This window comes from Platalea leucorodia, assembly GCF_965183815.1.
Source record: "Platalea leucorodia genome assembly, chromosome: 6".
In the NCBI taxonomy this organism is placed as follows: Eukaryota; Metazoa; Chordata; class Aves; order Pelecaniformes; family Threskiornithidae; genus Platalea; species Platalea leucorodia.
In genome coordinates, this window is record NC_138828.1 from 41,547,870 (window position 1) to 41,567,536 (window position 19,667).

General features: G+C 36.1%; 1 protein-coding gene across 3 annotated transcripts in view; it reads right to left on the reverse strand.

Annotated features, from left to right (window-relative positions):
• FSTL5 (follistatin like 5) overlaps window positions 1-19,667 on the reverse strand; it is a 362,482-nt gene that overhangs the window by 65,894 nt on the left and 276,921 nt on the right. For all 3 annotated transcript variants that reach the window (XM_082314957.1, XM_082314955.1, XM_082314956.1), the window contains 3 exons: window positions 11,308-11,428; window positions 3,108-3,269; window positions 972-1,106 (listed from right to left, as the gene is read on the reverse strand). In XM_082314957.1, the coding sequence (XP_082171083.1) occupies window positions 972-1,106; window positions 3,108-3,269; window positions 11,308-11,428 (418 nt within the window). The remainder of the gene's footprint in view (window positions 1-971; window positions 1,107-3,107; window positions 3,270-11,307; window positions 11,429-19,667) is intronic.

Consider the following 19,667-nt stretch of genomic DNA (forward strand, 5'->3'; position numbering starts at 1 on the left):
ATAACTACCATTTTACTAGATATATTTCTAATGAATATGTAGTATTCATTAAAAGAACAGACTTAAAAGAAAAAAACAACAAAAAAAGCAAAAACAGATGGGTGAAGTGTAAACTCAGGAATGGATTTTTCTGAGCAGAGTAAAGAAAGGGAAGGGGAAAGAAGTATCAAGGCAGACAAATTACAGGTAAACAGGGTTTATAAGCCCCAAGACCATTCAACAGAGGATAAAGAAAGCTACTTTTTGGTAGCAGTAGAGACTTCTTTGGCACATTGAACTCCCAAGTTAGCAAGTGAATCCACCGCTGTTCAACAGAGGATAAAGAAATCTACTTTTCGGTAGTGGTAGAGAGTTCTTTGGCATGTTGAACTCCCAACTTAGCAAGTGAATGTGGTCATTGTTGCTCTGCATTTCTGGAGAGCCACAGTTATCCAGGCACAAGACAGCATGGGCAGGCTGGAACTGATCTGGACCTGCTGAGCACTCCAGTAGGTGAGATCAAGTCCTGTGTTGCCTCTTCTGTCACGAGGGCCAAGTCTGACTCTTGGTATATCTCAAGAACATACAGGAAGAAAGACTGGAAAAGGTCTTCCTCACACACCCCCATCAACCCCAGAAACCACACCTGGACTACTGCTTTGCCTTATTTAGGCATCCAGTTCCTTTTATCCCTTCCTATTCCCTTCATATGCAACAAATCTATCATGAGGAAACTATACAAATTTTAACAGCAATGTGAAAAATATACCAGTTCACAGAATGAATCAGAGATTTCATTCTACTTCTAAATAAACTTCAGATTACACACTCTGCCTTCAGTGATTCTTGAATATCATTATTTAAACTTTCTTTTTTTTAATCAGTTATCTACACATACTCATTTTAATTTATTTAATGTTTCATAGTTTTTAATACTGATTTAATGTTTAAGTGAGGGCTACATGTATTTTTATACTTCTTACAATACTTACGGGTCTTTCGAGCAGAATCTTCTACAAAAAGAGAAGAAATATCTTCATCGACCCCTGCTTCATTCTTTGCAATACAAGTATATGCTCCTGTATCTTCATAGCGCACGTTGCTAATATGAACCTCGCTGCCATTTGCTGAAAGGAGAGGAAAAATTCAACATGCAGACATGCTACAGTGCTTTCAGATTATACATTCACAAGGCTTTCTCTGCTCATACTAATTAAACCATTTTCATTCCTGAGTTCATAACTTGGAGGCATGCCAAACTAATCCAGAGGTATTCAACTGGCTAGTGAATTACATGCACTGTTATTCATCTCACAGATACCTGGAATATCTCAGCTGATTTTGCATTTCAAAGCCAAATATCAGTCTGAGGTTTTATATATGTTTAAATGACTATGGTTGTCTTTAAAATCACATAAATATTATGTTTTTATCATGTTGCATTTGCTCACTTGACACTATCACCGGCTTTATACAAAATAACCCAGGTTTCCATGGAACATAACGAGCTAAAATTTCAACATAAATAATAATTTTAACAAAATTGTTTGTTTCTAGTAACCAGAGGCACCTGGTTTTGTTTTCATGTGAATGCAGTGTAACAACAGAAAAACCAGGCACATTGGAATTTTACCTACATCAGTGTAGGAGTCTACGGAAACCACTTCAGGAGCTGTATGTCAGCTTGAGTAGGAATGTCAACAAACAGTCCAGGTTTCACAGGCAAAGGTCTTTTAAATAATGTGATGTGAATAACTACGTGACCAATGATTCATTGCATTTTAAGTATAGTATACCTGTTCAACTGTAGGATCTATTTTATAAAAACAGCTTTGTAGGTATTCTAAAATATAGACTAGAAGGGGCGCTGGGTTATGGTGCAATACTCCTTCTAGACCATCTTTTGCTTGAAGCTAATGTATAGATAATTTAACTCAGGAAAAACTCAGGGAAAATGCAATGAGATTTTCAAAATTTTGTTTCAAATAAGTACATTGAAGAAAATGGAATTAAATGTCTTTTGGTGACATTTGGTGAGGGGAAAACAATTCCACTCAAATCCCTGCAGGAGAAATCAACAGAATGCTGCTATGGAAGAGGAGTCCACCACTTCCTACTCATAGTGGAAAGTGTTTCTGCAAGGCAATTGTTCACATACATCCAGGAGAGAGGGCCATGAAAGAACAAAGGACTATGAGACCTATAGGGAAGGTAAGACTCTCTTGAGAGAAGTATTTGCCGTCTGCCTGTCCCACTGTATCTTATGCTGCAGTCTGACTGCTGTCCTATCCTAATACACATCTGTTTTGGCAGATGAATGAGAGAAGGTTTTGAAGGGAACACTGGCAGCACAACATTTTTTTCTCTATGGCTGATCAAAAATCAGCAGAAGGACTGCAGAAGCTAGAAGGTTTTGTGTAGGGCAGGGTGCTGGGCAGGTTCATTGAATTTGCTGAGTCCTGAAGATTCATAGAAGATTCATGGACTGGCCTTTATTGTCAAGTAAAAGTAAGAATTTCCTTTAGTGCCTCTGCTGAGACCCCTCAGAAAACAGCACATCCATTTCAGATATTTCTCCTCCTGTCCCTTCCACCATCAGGTCCCACTGAGATTCTTATCAGTCAAAAAACTTCTGTTTTCAACTCAGCTGCAGTAAAGATAAAGTTTGGTTCATGTTCTGATCTAAATTTAAACTGGACTCATGAAAAATAACTAGATTATTATCAATGCATTAGAATAAATCTTTACATACAAAAGTATTGCTTCGTAATTTAAGTATTTGTTTTCAATACTCAGTGAATGGCATTAATATAGTTGTAGTGACAAATTTTAATACCGAGTTGGGACAGGGTCTTGGGCTGCTTGCTCTACTCAGAAACTGCACATTTTTTAATAGAGAAGGGCATATTGGAATTTACTAGTAAACCTGCCAGTAAGTACAACCATTATTCTAACAAATAGAAAGCAGAGAAGATACGTGTCTTGGGGAGTAACTGGAAGACATATTCCGAAATGTTTTAGCTTAGACTTCAACCTTTAGTTAAAACTATGTAAGGACAGCTAATACAGAAAGGATGCACTGATAAAGTATTCGCAACCTGTAGAAAACAATAAATATGCCTCTTTACCTTGAAGAGTTAGCTGTTTGGATAACTTCGGAGTGATATCAATTCCATTCTTCAGCCAACCAAGCTGTGGGTTGGGAATACCTTCAGCATGGCACCGAAGGCTAGCTGTCACACCTGGCTCCCTTGCCTGGCTCTCTGGATAGACTCGGATGACTGGTGGAACTGAAGGCAGGAAACAATTATAATTTAGTGGAGAAGAGTATTATCTTAATTTTAAGAAAAATAATTATAAGCAATTCTAAAGACTCCTGCAGCTATATATAACAACACACAGATGTGGTATTAGTCACACATTCAGTGACATTCAATGCTGAACTCTGTCACAGTAAATTTCTGAAGCAGAAAGAATGTTCTGTGAGAAAAACCACTTTTCAGTGCCTGTGGTATCAAGGAAAAAAGCCTGAACTACAATTCAGTAGTTTAGGGTTGAGATTTTTATTTTTCCTTAAATTTCTTTGTAAATATGAATAATGTACAACCAGTAAGTTATGATGGGATGTAGAGAGATTGTAATTGTCCTGTTTCACAAACTTTTTCTTTAACACTTCATCTCCACCCTTCCCCTCTCTCCAAAACACCTATCAGCAATCAATTTTACCTGTATAAAACATGTAATCACAGAATCATGTAATGGTTGAAGTTGAAAGGGACTTCTGGAGGTCATCTTGTCCAGTCCCGCTGCTCAACGAGGGCCACCCAGAGCCAGTTGCCCAGGACCATATTTAGGTTTTAGAATATCTCCAAGGAGGGAGACTCTACCACCTCTCTGGGCAACCAGTGCCAATGCTCCGTCACCGTCACAGTAAAAACAGTGTTTCCTAATGTTCAGACAGGACCTCTTGTGCCCAGGATACCATTTGCCTTCTTTATCACATGGGCACATTGCTGACTCATGTTCAACCTGGTGTCCATCAGGATCCCTAGGTCCTTTTCTGCCAAGCTGCTTTCCACCTGGGTGGCCCCCAGCATATATTGGTGCATGGGGTTGTTCTTCCCTAGGTGCAGGACTTTGTACTTCTCCTTGTTGAACTTCATGAGGCTCCTGCTGGTCCGTTTCTCCAGCCTGTCAAGTTACCTCTGAATGGCAGCATGATGACCCTGGTGTATCAGCCACTCCTCCCAATTTGGTGTCATCTGCAAACCTGCTGAAGGTGCAACTCTGCCCCATCATCTAGATCACTAATGAAGATGTTAAACAGGACATTTATAAGACTCATCTTCTGAGTTTCATTCTTAGCAAAATATAAGAATTGTTGACATCACTTTTTCAAGATTTGGAAACTTGCTGCTGTATATGCTTACCAACTGAAAATCTGCTACATACCAGGGGGAAATCTGCTACATACCAGGGGGAAATCTGCTACATACCAGGGGGAAATCTGCTACATACCAGGGAGAGGGCATATGACATCACAGTGGACATATTCATATCGGTAATCAATGATCAAGCAAGATTTTTTAGATGAATAATTATTGATCTTATCTTTAATTATGTATAGAGAACTTGCTTGAGGTTGTTTCTAACAATAAAAAAAATTAACTGTAATAAAGGCTAAAGAAGCATATTTCCTATTCTCCAAAGTTTGGTTTAATGCAGCTTTAAAAATGTGGACTACTTAGCTGGTGTCACAAAACACAGCTGGGTAGAGGATGAAGTATCAGTTGATAATGAAAGAAGATAACAAGATCAAAAATTAACTGTGTCTATTTTGGAACAAGATTAAATATTTTCAAATGCTATCCAACTGTTTACAAGAAATGTCCCAGCACGCTGTCTTATTAGAGCACAGAAATACCTCAGATTTCTACATTGCAAGGAATACACAAATGTACTGCATCTCAGATAAGATGCAAAAATCAGTAGGTTTCACAGATATTTTAAACCCAGTTAGAGATGAAGGTCTTTTCAAATAATATACACGGAAAATTACACATAACCCCAATACGCAAACTGCAAAAATGTAACAGAAGAACATGGAAGATTAAAAATGTGAAAGTTATGGCTGCTAATTGCTTAGACTACCAGCTGAGAGCAAACACATATAAAAATCAGGGATTTAAGGTTTCTGTTGAGTTTCTGGAAGGGACTTTGCTTTTATGGACACCAATCTCTACTTTTCATCTCAAGCCTGATATTCCCATTCCTGTTCTCCCTTCACTTCTTTCCTGTTCTGTCTCCTCTCCCACAGGATCTGTGTGTTCCATACCCAGACCTTGCCTTCCCCACTGTACCGCTCATACCGAGCCCCACTCGACTGCACGCTCCGATGGCCTGAGCCCCTTTCGGCACCTCAGCTCCCAGTTGTATTCTGCCTCACTTCCTAGGGTCCAATTTTCATGTCTGCCCTGTTCAGCATTTCTTGACAGAAGGTCCTCTAGCAGCCTACCCCATGTTGCAGATTTCCCACTGCATCAAAGCCAAATAGTTTATTTTTCCACCTTGCCTCAAGAAGAGCAAAGAGCTCCATCTCATCAGAGACAGGATTGCCATCATTTAACACTCTCAAGCATCTCAGCAACACAAACAACTTTTAGGACCAATAGCAAAGCACCGCAACTCATTGCGTTCTGACTACTTAGAATATTTCTTCTCTGTTTTGCGCCAGTGAAATATTCTCATTGCATATAAAAACTTACGAGAATTTAACTACCACACCTTGACAGACTTCTACTGACTGCGTGTGGAGAGAAATTTTCTAACAGTCCAATTTTGCAGAATTTTCATTGAATAGCAAAAGGAATGTATTAGTTTAGCTTGGGCAAAAGGCAGATGATACATTTGGGGCAACTTTATTCTTAGCAAAGTTTTAGAAAATATTAAAACTGAAATCAAATACTTCCTAAACAAACAAACAAACAAACAAAACAAGATGCTATTGTTGCTAACTTGAGGGTTAGGAAATGTGAATGTGAGGACCTGCTCAAGTGAAAGCAGGTCTGAGTTTTCTTCTACTATCTCATATTTCTGTAGTAGCTTCTGTTCCCTTTTGCAAGTGTTTTCCCAGACACAGAGGTACTTGCATAACACTAGAGTTTATATCTTACCCTATCTTTCCTCCATTTGCTGACATTTCCCACTTTCCTTAGCAAATCTGTCTCTGATAGGTTACCTATACAATTAGAAAAGGTTTTCAACCCTTGTTTTGTATTACAATTTTTTATTTCATATTACCCTGGAGCCTATCTGTAATATACCCCCAAGAACTGTACAACTGAGGCATCCAGGCAATTAAAATATTAGTGCAGAGGGGCTCAGTCTAAAAAAATTAATTTAATATGACAAGTTTGATATAAACCCTTTGGGTTCATTTCAATCACTTTTTTGTGTACCTGACCATAAATATTAGCAGAAAGGAAATTTTAAGTACACAAATAATGTGATTGTTCCCACTGACTTTCAAAGAGGTATGTTCTAATATTTTAACCTAAAGAAGCCTACTTTTTAAGGGAGAGGTCATTACATAGATTAAAAAGGGAGGGGAGAAAAAACATTGCATGATTGTATTTAGCAGAAGCATATATAGTATGTAATTGAATGAATCCTCCATCCCTTATCATTCAGTTCAAAAAGCCATGTGAGACTGTTGTTTCCAAATATGGTGAATATGTAACTATTCAATACATTTCACAATTGCTATGAAAACCCCTGAAGATTGTTTCAGTCAGGTCAAATGGTGGGGGGGAGGGGGGCACGGGGCGGGAAAGAGAGAAAATAGTCTGTTCAAGCTGTCTGGAATCCAGGGAAAATGTATGTGTTTAAGAAAGAAACGTCATATATATATAGTGAACTAGGTTCTTCTATTGCTGTATATGATAACTACTTTTTGATTACACTGAGATATTTTGTTTGAAAAAACAAAGGTGGTAAACAATTCTTCAGACACTATAAATCACCAATTTATATCTGGCTGAGGGTCTGGACTCTCTTTTCTTTACCTTAAGGTACCAAAACTTTTTGGTTTTTTTTACTAGGCCTTTTGGCTTGGAACTACGGTGGGGAAAATTCTTGCCGCCTCTCTGCAAACAACTTGCCTTGCAAACCAATGTGAAAGGTCAGTAAGCAGGATAACGTTGTTCATATATAAACAGAAAGAAAAATGTCACACTGGTGCTACATGCGTATTAAGTTGATTTGTAACATGTACCATAAACTTATACCATTTTTAGAGTTGGTCTAAATTTGAAACTAGTCTTCCTTTTTTTATAATATGGCTAATGACATTTTGTTTATTGTCTAGAAACACCTTCCCAAAAGTGAAATTCCTCAAATTTACACTTTGAAAAATCTAGGCTATGACACACATATGCTTGTAAAATAGAAAAACTGAGTTATAAACAAAATCAAATTTAAACTCATCTCGGTATCACGTCCATAACTGCCATTGTGATCAATAACATTAACACCTCTGGTGACAGACAGTATAGATCCATAACTTGATAAACATTGAGTTAATGAGAAAACACAAACTTTCTAGGTATTTCAGCTTTTTCAATAGCAATTTTCAAGACTTTTTTTGTGTCAGAAATCACATTCATGTAATCCTAACAGTAATAACAAGAAAGAGTAATAATTTTTAATAATGCTCCTTTAACACTTCAATTAACATAAGCAATAATGTAAACATAAGGAAAAAATCTTGGTTTACTATTCAAATTCTGTTTTTTTACTTAGAACTGACATATACACCTCTGTTGTCTTAAATAGCTGAATATTAATATATAAAGTGGTTAATTGAATATATTAATACCATCAAAAGGCATTTTAGAGACAGGTGGCCCCCTACCAAATACAACAACCCATATTATATCTAAGTTTGTTACAAATTTTTTGCTCTGACCACTGTTTACTACTTTGTTTGGAAGAACTCTACCATCATTCCCATATAAACTTTTGAATGACTGCTGTGGAAAAAAACAGATGCTAATAAACAAGCATAAGGGAAATGATACAAATCCTTCTGAAATACAAATTAAGTAAAGATAGATTTTAATGAACAAATTATGGAGTTGATATTATAAATATTTAATGGGAGGTTGAACTACATAGCTTCTATTTGTCTTCAGTGATACTAAGACCATCATATATACCTATCATTATCTGAAAACAGACTTACTAGTTCTTGGGGTTTATGGCATGTGATGTCAACAACAGTAAAGGAAAAACACCTGATGGAATGAATTTCAATATCGCAGATATATGGAGAAAAAAATAAAAATCAAACTGACAGGCTGAGACACACATAGTCTCAGAATCATATAGGCACAAAATTATACACTTTGAAAGTTTTAAGTATTACGTAAATGGTAATAATTAGCATTATTTAATAGAACGGTTATTTCTGCACCATTACAACTTTGCATTTTGGGGTTCTTTTTATAGTTTATACGAAAAAGGGTTAAATACCAACTTATGATGATATTGCTTGCAATATTTACTTTACCATATTATTTGTATAAGATTAGGCTGAATTTTCTCACCATAAAACATGTCTTTTACAGTGCTGACTATCTGTATTGTTAAGACTCCATAGGAAGCTCATTATTCTTTAGTACTGTACCAGGCAATTCAAAACTCAAAAAAAATTTTCTAAATATTTTAATCTTAAAAGAAAAATAAATGAAAATTATATATACATATAATATTTGCAAACTAGTCGATGTAAAATATATAAATATTGTTTCTAAAAATATACAGATTTACACAAATGGAAATCAAGAAAGAACTTAAAATCTAATTACATCGTTTTTGTTGAACCTTCACATTAGATCTTTGTGATCAATGAAGCCTCATTATCTCATTAACCTTCTGTCTGACTCTCCTGTTAATACAAGTACCATTATATTAATTAGTCATTATCACAGCTACAAGAACTGACCACCATGCCTGTGCTTAGGAATATTACTGCTTAGAAGTACAGATCTAGACTGTGGAAGAGCTGTTCATTTCACCTTTAATCTCAATGGTTTTAACTCCATTTATCCACAATATGCACAGCAAACAATCCTATTGCTCAAAGGGACTCCTTTCTCCTTTCCCTCACTCCCCAAAAAATCAACATCCAAAATGGTGTTGGAAGGTACCACTCTAGTGCCAGCTTGTGGAACAGCAGCTGTCTGAGCAGAGCACACATGGACTAGCCAATTTGTTTGGACGACTTCAAATTTATATGAAAGATACAGAGCAGCAACAGCAGTTATTGCCTTTGGCACCATAAAGGTTTACAGTGGTTTCCAGATGAAATATATGATTTCCTGAAAACACTTTGTCACCAGAAAAATCTACAGTTGTCCTCCTTCACCTATACCAAATTATGTGTCTTGATTTTTTTAGTTTTGCAGAAAACCTTCTTCAACTCAAGTGAAGTTTTGCCTCTTTGTGTGCTGAACGGAGCCAAACATGAAGAATTCTAGTATTTTAACTGTTGCAACACACCTCTTCAGGTTTATTAACACATTGGAATAGGTAGTTGACAAGAATGTAACTTTGTTAATAAATTAGGGTAAACCAGAACACATGAAACAGAGAAGGAGAAAGTTGGTCAAGGACCTTCTAATGTGCCCAACTCACCAATAATTCTGCTGTCTGCAGGAATTAAAATACAAGTAAACTGCACTTCAGTCTTCTCACTAGTTTAGCCAGTATTTGCTACCGGGATTTTTAAATGACAGAAAAGAATTCCTGAAGAAAAATTTGAAGGAGGAAAAGATGTTGATGCCATGTATTAGCTCAGGCAGGACACTCCATTTACAAAGTGTTGAGGGGTGGGGGAAGAAATTTGGAGGGGAAAAAAAAAAAATTTAAAAGAGATGGATAAATAGATATTCTAACCCAGTTTCCTGGAGAAACACAATGGCAGAGACAACATGTTAAGAAAACCGTAAACAAGCACTAAACATCAAAGTCATTTAAAATGTGAAATGTATTAACAACAGAAAGTGGGGAGAAAAAAGGCTATTAAAAGAAGAATGAATCATATTAAAAGACAAATAAAATAATCTTGGAAGCTGCACTTGGTGTGAATATCAATGGAAGATATGAATATCAGGAAATATTTCAGCATTTTTGGATAAGAGATGTCAAGGAAAGCAAACTATAAAACGAGTTTACGCAACTAACAATTAACAAAACAAAGAATGATGGCAACAGCAGTGGCCAAGAAACTAGGTCTAGAATACACTTCAGGACAAAGTTAGAGCCAGTTAATGCAAAGCAAATTTGCAGGAGAAGATTGAGTTCAGACATGATTCTGGATAGGATTAAGTATCAACATGGAATGACAAATACTGGCAGTTTAATGCGGAAAGGTAGACTTAAGAGTTGAAGATAAATATGAATGTTAAAATAACCAGAAAGCACAAGGTCACTCAAAAAAAGACATTAAACCTCACTGGGGATAAAGTACAGTGGGACCCTTGGACTCTTCGTCAGTGGAGGAGAACAACTGCTTAAAATAATTCAGAAAAAAAAAATACACATAGGAAAAAGAGCTAGGAGAGGATACTACGGTTCAAGAGAAGGGTAAGGCCTGTCTTCAGAGCACCAGTAACAATTGCAGTTAAGTTTTGTCCAAGTATAGCGTTCAGGAAAGTGGTCCTTAGAACTTGAATAGATGTAGGAAAATGTAAAGATCAAGATTTCATATCCAGAAGTCTACAGTTAATCTACTAGGCTAGATTAATCTACGTGGTTAGATTTCAAAATAATTAAGGTGAATTTAGAAGACTACGTCAATTACAAAACTTTTAGGGTAGCTCATTTTTTTAATGTTATATTAAATGTAAAATTCTTAACACAACAGACCTATGCACTTATTTTCCCCAGTGTATTCTCCGGAATTACTAAATTAATACTAAAAGCTACTTCATCTGTATATATGTATATATAAAAACACTTATTATTCTGCAGATTACATGCTAAACATCCTCACAGGTGAACAGCTCACAGTACAGGGCAAGTCCTCTGGACTATCTTTACTCCTTTTAATAACTATTATTCATATGGAACTAATAAATGAAAATTATTATGTTTTATTGTTTTGCAAGGTTATTTATAGGAAAACAATCAGTAAAAATAATTGTATCTCTTTTTCTTTTAAGCTGTAACACAATATAAAGAAAGCAAAACAGCAACAACAGATCTGCTCAACAAAATCCAAATCCAAGTCTCTTATGACTTGGTAATTAGAACATTTTTCCTTACCGTTCACTTGGAGAATATGAGTTTGATAGAGCTTATCATAGCCATCAGCATAGCAGGTGTAATTTCCCATATGGGTTGTGGTAACCTTAGTAATGTACAAGGACCCATCATCTCCAAAATCCTACGAGGAAAGATTAAAAACAAGGTTATCATAATTATGCCTGCATCTCTACAGTAATTATGCTTGTCATATTGGCAACAAAGCTGTGATGTAAATATCAAACATCACAAATATTAAAGCAGAATATCTGACCGCAATCTGAAACCCAAATATTATATTTGTGAATGGCAGAGTTGTTTGATCTTGCCACACATATTGTGTCTGTAAAAGAAAATACAACTTTTATTTTAACAGTTATTTAAACTCTGTAGAAGTGTTATGTTTGTTTATTTAGCTATGATAGTTATTTACAGAAGAAAAGCTATTTATGATTGGAACTGATCAGATAGAAAAACTAAATCTCCGCACAATTTAACAAGGTAAATGACATCCTGTGGAAGTGTGGTCATCCTTTGAAATGAGCAGATGCACAGAAAAAAAAAAAAAAACAACTCTTTTTTTCAAGTTTGAGTCATTGTTTTTAGCTTCATCCTTTTATAATATCTTTAATTGGCATATAGGTTCCACTGGATTGGAGTGCAAAATTTGACCCTCATTTCGATTCCCAGTTCAATTTTCAGTTCAATTTCAATTAATACAATATAATTTAAAATCTACAAGTTGTAAACTATGCCGATTATTGTAAAAATGTGTGGAACAATTAATAGTTGGAGTTTTATTTTTCCTTGTTATTTTTCATGTCTGCAAGAACCACCCTAAAATAACACTCCTAGTCCAATCTAGCTTCTTCCAGTCTACGTCTCATAGATTCTAAAGTGCTTGTACAAATCCTGCTAGAAGTTGTTTTTTCTACATTATATTCCATGATTTACTTTGTCAAGGACACTTCTTGACAGTTAATCTCACCTAGCAATCTTTTTATTGTTATATATGCAATGCATTTACATAAAACAGTGATTAAATTATTTGAGCAAAGAATATAAAATAGAAGTATAAAACTATGAAAAATGTCTTTCAGTCTAGTAGATACTTCTGCTGTAAAATATTTAATTCAGAAATTAAAGTGTATAAACTAATATGAAAAACATGCAAAACACAGTCACTGTTTCACACTAGGAAAAAGCACGCTGGATCTCTTATGGTATGTAGGTCAGCCCCTGTTCCTGAAGGGAACCCATGCTCTATAATCATATGCCTAATGTTAATATAGTCTACCATAAAGTCATCTACCTTTCTTGTTTATTAAAAAGCTTTTTCAAAGCTTCCCAGTATTCTTATGTATGAAATACAGCTTTCTTTTTGTTTTTATCCTAAACTTATTCATGGTCAGCTTACAGCCATTTTATACTCCTTAACATAAACAGCCTCTAAAATAGCCTTTAAAATCTTTAAATAACTTAAAATATCCTCTCCTTGTGATTAACCACAGGATACGGTACTATAAAGTATACACATACACGCATTATAATTATATGCAACACAAATATTCACACACACAGAGGCTCACACATAGAGCCCAAAGTATCCAACAGGTGTCCGATTCATTAGAAAATATTATATATTTTATATATATATAATATATATATTTATATATTATATATAATATATATAGAAAAATATATATAGAAAATATAGAAATATATATATAGAAATATATATATATATTCTTATATAGAAAATATAGAATATATATATATATATATATAAAAAATAGAAGATATTGCCAAGCTACAATATCTACATGTCTCATTAGATTCAGTGATTCATTACAGAAGCACTACTTTTGTAAACTCATTTCAGGGATCTGGTATTCCTGAAAGCAAGTGTTACTTGTAAAGACTACAGCAAAGACAACTTTTTAGCACATCAGCCTCTTCCACTTCTGTTTTCACCAGGTCCTGTGCCCCACTCAGCAGCAGGCCCGTATTTTCCCTAGCCTTTCTTTTGCTGCTGATACAGCCCTGAAGCCCTGTAGAAGCCCATCTTGCTGTCCTTCATGTCCCTCACCAGATTCAGTTCCAGGTGGGCTCTGGCTTTCCTAATCCTTCACATTCAAATAGTGTCTCCATGTTCTTCCTGGGTCACCTGTCCTTCCTTCCACCTTTCTTCCTTTTTATTTGAGTTCTGTCAGGAGCTCCTTGTTCATTAATACAGGCCTCTGGCTGCCTTTGATTTCCTGTTCGTTGTGATGGACCATTCTTGAGCATAGAGGAGGTGATTCTTGAAAATCAACCAGCTCTCTTAGACCCCTCTTCTTTCCAGCATGGTCTCTTATGGGATTCTTCCAAGTATGTCCTTGAACAGGCCAAAGCCTGCTCTCCTGAAATCCAGGGTTGTGCTCCTTCTTTTTGCCTTGCTGCCTCCTCTTAGGCTCCTCGACTCTACCATCTCGTGGTCACTGAACCCAAGGTTGCACTGACCTTTATATTCCCAACCAGTTCTTCCTTATTTGTAAGCATGAGGTTCAGTAGAACATTTCCTTTCACTGGTTCTTCTATTGTGGGTGTTAACATCATGACTGTCTAAGATACCAAACTCAAGCTAGAGGTAAACATGAAGGCATCATAAAAAGGTTTTTTCAGTCCAACTAAATTGTATACATCTCTAGGGAGTAATCAAAAAGTCTGCTGATGTTAGAGCAAAAGGAACTACTACAGTTCAAGGTGAACAGCCACAGCATTGCTTAGGTTTTAATCAACTATTTACATGATTACATGACAAAAAGACATGTTAATGTTGAACCCTGTTACAGAGAACACAGTAGTATTGGCTAAATCATGTCTGAATTGCCGATTTTCAGAACTCTTCAAGTTAATCATGCTTTAGAGTCTGACCAAATGTACCATTTAAGAAAAAAACAAGAGTATCTATACAAGTGACATGAGAACTTTTATAAACACATGTAGTCAGACTAGTGAAATCTTCTGTGATACAGCCACATTGCTGTACTTTCTCTTTTCATAGTTCAGACTCAAGCAACTTTTTCTCCTTTTCCACCTTTAAGCTCAAAATTTTACAGGAGCTGGATAGGAGGAAACATCCGGATTACTGACGTTATATCTGCAAACAACAGTATAAAGCTCTGAAAGTTAATTCTTCTATTCTACGTGCCAATGATAGAATAGGATATGAGCTCTGAACATCTCTGAAACTTCCTCCTTGGTTCTCCTTTGTGATCAAACCTGTCTGTAACTGACTGTGACAAGGGGGGAAAAAAAGAAAGAAGAAAAAACAAGGAAAGAGTCATAGTTCAGTGAAGGTGGCTGTCCAATAGTCAAAGGAAAAAAAAAAAAAAAAACCAGTCCCCTCAAATTTAGCACAGAGTTTTCCCTGGGTTCAGCTTATCCTTTTGCATAATGTATGCTTTCTTTGTTATCAATGAAAGAGGAAAAAAAAGGCATTTAAAAAGGTGTTTAAATATGCATGATACCATTGGAACAAAACATTTTAGAAGCACCCCTTTCCTTATATTATAAAATATCCCTACTAGTGCCATCTTACCAGTCTGGGATGCATTCCTGTCCTGGTTTCAGCTGGGATAGAGTTAATTTTCTTCCTAGTAGCTGGTATAGTGCTGTATTTTGGATTTAGTATGAGAATAATGTCATAACACACTGATGTTTCAGTTGTTACTAAGTAGTGTTTATACTAAGTCAAGGACTTTTCAGCTTCCCCTACTCCACCAGAGAGTAGGTGCACAAGAAGCTGGGAGGGAGCACAGCCAGGACAGCTGACCCAGACTGGGCAAAGGGCTGTGCCATACCGTATGATGTCATGCTCAGTATATAAACTGGGGGAAGTTGGTCGGGAGGCAGCGATCGCTGCTCAGGGACTGGCTGGGCGTCAGTCGGTGGGTGGTAAGCAGTTGCATCACTTGTTTTTTCTAGATTTTGTTCCTCCCTCTCTCTCTCTCTCTCATTGTTTTCCTTTTCATTACAATTTTTTATTATTATTTTATTTTATTTCAATTCTTAAACTGTTCTTATCTCAACCCACGAGTTTTCTCACTTTTACTCTTAGATTCTCTCCGCCATCCCACTGGGAGAGGAAGGGTGAGAGAGTGGCTGTGTGGTGCCTGGTTGCCGACTGGGGTTAAACCACGACAATTCCATAGTCCATTTGAACGAAGGTCACCAATTTAAACGTGGATAATAGCCAGAGATCCCTGGAGCAGAATTCTTGCAGCGAAGAGACTGAAGCTGCAGTTATATGAAGTATTACAGATGGATACCTCATCTTGAATTTAAGCAAGAGCATGTAATTTAAGAAATTCTTTGGCTGAAATTGCCTTAAGTCTTTATATATACATTCTGCAACTGTCCCAGAACTACTGTAATGTATGTGGAGCTCATAAAGATTGTCTCCCTATCAAGGGAAGAAAAAATTCTACATTAACTCAGAGACGCTCTTTCTCTTATGCTCTTGAGTTAAACTTGGCCTCCAGTTTATCTAAAAAGTAAGGCAATGTTGAGGTCCTTGGTATCACACCAGCGATAAGCAGTAGATCTTTGTTTTCCTCCATTGTTCTGTCAAAATTACTGAGGTCCAGTAGAGCATTTCCTTGTGTTCTACTTGTGTATATTCAACTTTGTATTGAGTAGCAGTTGGCAAGGAAAAAGTACCACAAACATAACAAAGTGTTCAGAAAACATAAAATAATGAATGCTTGTGTACTGATAATGGTTTTAGCTATACATGTGACATTATTGCCTGAACGTGTGAATCAGTCTGCAAAACCATCTACCATTGCTCCACAGAAAGTTACCACTGAAGAAATAATTTTTTTAAAATCTTGAGAGGGAATATACAAGGAGATTTACTTAGGAGATAGCTCATGTTTATCAAATCTGTTCTTTAAAAAGCTTTAGGGAAGAAATTCTACACTTTGTACTTACTTTCCTTCCCTATTATGAAATCTAAATTTATGTTGCTGTAATTTAATTCCAGTATGTATTGTCCTACCTACAAAGCAATTGGAGAAAAACTCTTGGTAGTTTTTTCTTTTCTGATTACAACGAAACTCACATTTAGCCTGTTATCCACTATAACTTCCAGATGTTTAATAACCAATTGTTTTAAGATTGTATGCTGATAAAAGGGATAATTTTAAGTTGATTTTCCTAAATGCAAAACATTGTCCTTTTCCTTGATGGATGACTTCCTATACTTTTCCAACTATTTCTTTAATTTGATCTTATTAGTCTAAATTAGTGCTATCTTCAAACACAGTTGCAGCCCTTCATAAATTGGTGGCATCTAGATAACATTTCCTGAGCTTAAAAGGTGTAAAAAGCTGTACTAAAATCAAGAAAGAGGATATCTGTGCTATTTCCTCTACCCAGAAGGCCAGTCACTATACTATAGAAGGAAATTTGACTTAGATTGACACACGTAAATTAACATAGAAAAATAGCAAGGCTTGGCTATACTAAAATTTCTAAGTATAGAAAACATACTGCATGATCACAGTGACAAAAGTACCTGCTTGTGACCAAAGGTTATCCTGTTTTGGTCCAGTGCGGTAGCTGGCATAGGCTGAGCCTCTGTGAAATTTGGTTATAACAACACAGGTTAACTTAGCACAACCAACCTGTTAATGAGTGTGAAAACACCACTGAAAAGATAATGAGAATTTTTGAGAGGTGCAGACTGTGAACACCAGTGACAACAACAGGCAGTTGCTGGCGTTGAATGAATTTGAATACGCCAGTCAAGACTTGAATATTCTCGACCCAATCCTATAACTGATAGTGCCAGGGGAGAGACAAGAGGGACATGCGAGATACTCAATGGGTACACAGGGGACAAATCCAACCAGAAATAAAACCACTCAAGTGAACCAAAGAGACATTTGGGGGATCCCACACCCCAGCCTCAGGACTGCACATCACCCAGATGGACCTGCTATGCTGACCTGCCCAACTTCTGGACTGAGCCACCTCCCATGCCGTAGGACAGGGAGGCCACACAACGAGCTGCCCCACTCACCGACCTCACTCCAGCTTCTCTCCCGGACTGCACCGTTTCTCCCATGGAACAGGGAAGTTGCGTAATTCGTGAAACCACATGTATCTGTGATTAAAGTGTTTTGGTATCCAAGCTCATTTAACCTCTATGCTGTCAGTTTGCTCCTAAAAGGCAACATCCCAGCAGAAAACAGTTTGGTTCCTTTGTGCCTTTATATTTATAGAATTCTTATATACATGTTATTAAAATCGACTCAATCTTCATTTCTTCCCAAACTTTGTAACCTTCTCTGTAAATTCCTCAAATTCACAGAACAGTATATCAAAAGCTTTTAAAAACAGAAAACACAGCTACAATATCTCACTCAGGGAGTCTGTAAGCTGCACAGTAAAAGAACTTTGATAAAAAATATTACTATGTGCTGCCTGATTCTTACATTCTATCCTTTGAATGTTATCAAAATACTGGGCTAGATAAACCTCTGATCCATTATGACTATTCTTACATTCTTCCAGGATCTCACCTACTAGTGTCCCAGTTTACTGGGATTTATTTTTTTCAGTCCTCACTGCATTACTTTCCAGTTTTTCTTCTTTCTCAGAGAACATAAACTCAGTGATTTTATGCTCATATTTCACTGAAGATGCCTTGGCACTATAACATCTTCAGTCTTCTCGTAGGCTGAAATTTAAACATGAAAATTGAGATCTAGATGAACGTCCCTTTAATTTTTCATTTTTCTTTCCCTAAATATACTCAAAATATTTATTCAGAAAACGTATCTCTTTCTGTATTTGCTCACCCAAATGCGTTTTGGCAACTAAATTTCACATTGCACAACTCTGTGCTTCAGATGATTCTGCTAGGTGCTCACTAAGAGAAGAAAATAACCCACCTAAAAATTAACCCACCTGATAAAACTGTCAATAACTTGCCTTTCTTAAGATAACGATAGCTTTCTGTATTAGCACTTCAGTTACACAGACAATATTTCTATCAGGCCTTCAATATGCCATTATATAAGTTACCATTACAAAAATCAAAAAAGAACCCCCTTTAATGCTTACTTTTTAACTTTGATTACGTGAACCAATACAACTGGATTTCCTTTCAAAAAAAACCCCACCTGACTAACTCCAGCAATCTTCCTAATTGGATATTTTTTATCTTTATCTCTTAAGCAGTAAGTTCAATTAACTTTTTTCTCCTTACTAGCTAAACACATGTTTTCAAAGTGTTGCTTTTCAAGTTATTAATGGAAGAATGAAGAATAGCTCTTCAAAAGAGCCACACTAGAGGTACTTAAACTTTATCTAGCAAATGGCTAATATTGCTGTCTGAAATTTTTTGCCTAATCTCTGCCAACGGTATTTGTGAACAAAACAGGACATAGGATGGAGTGTATTAACATTTAGCTGCTACAATGCAGTCTGGAGACTAGTTTAATTTAACATTCCTTATGCTAAGTTATTAGATATTGCTTTGAAGCACACTTACCTTTTCCAGGCCTTTGACTGATTCACTGCAGCATGATGATATCTTTAGGTATCATAGCTATTTTCTAAGTAAACAGATGTCTGTATTATGGCTTCTCCCTTCTTTTTCATGGAAACCATGGATAAAACCTCCCTGTGGCTATTTCACTAAGAGACATCAGTATTTCAACAGGACTCCACATGACATTGTCATTTCATCACTCAGAGTTTGGGTTTTATGGATGGGTTTTTTTTGTTGTGTTTTTTTTTTTTTTGTTTTGTTTTGTTGTTTGTTTTGGTTTGGTTTTTTTATATCTACAAAACAAATGTCCCTAGCTTATTATTATACTGAGTTCAATGTTTGTTTTGCTAATTAAAGCAAACAATTCAATACAAAGAGAACTGAATGTTGTAAGCAGCATTTGGAAAGAGATGGTGAAGTATAGACAGAGTTCTTTGACACTGAATGTTGACGTATATTTAGTGTTTTATAGAATAACTCACAAGCTAAGTCACTGAAAAAACCCTGCATCCATACAGACACACACAGGCGTCACTGAACCAGAGCCTTCAAACATCAGCAGCAATACATACAGAAAAGGGCTTTTTTACCTTTTGAAAAAATACTTGATGACCCTAAATACATTGCTACAAGCTCAATTTTTGTTAAATAGACTACTATTCAAATAGAAATGGGATGGTATTTATACAATTAAATTGAGAAACTCTAATTATTTTTGCCATGCATGAAAAAGATAGAATTGAACAATTATCTTAACAATGATTCCACTGCAACTCTGTTCTGTTGAAGGACTTGACATTTAAGAATCATGATATGTGTCATGAATAACAAGTAA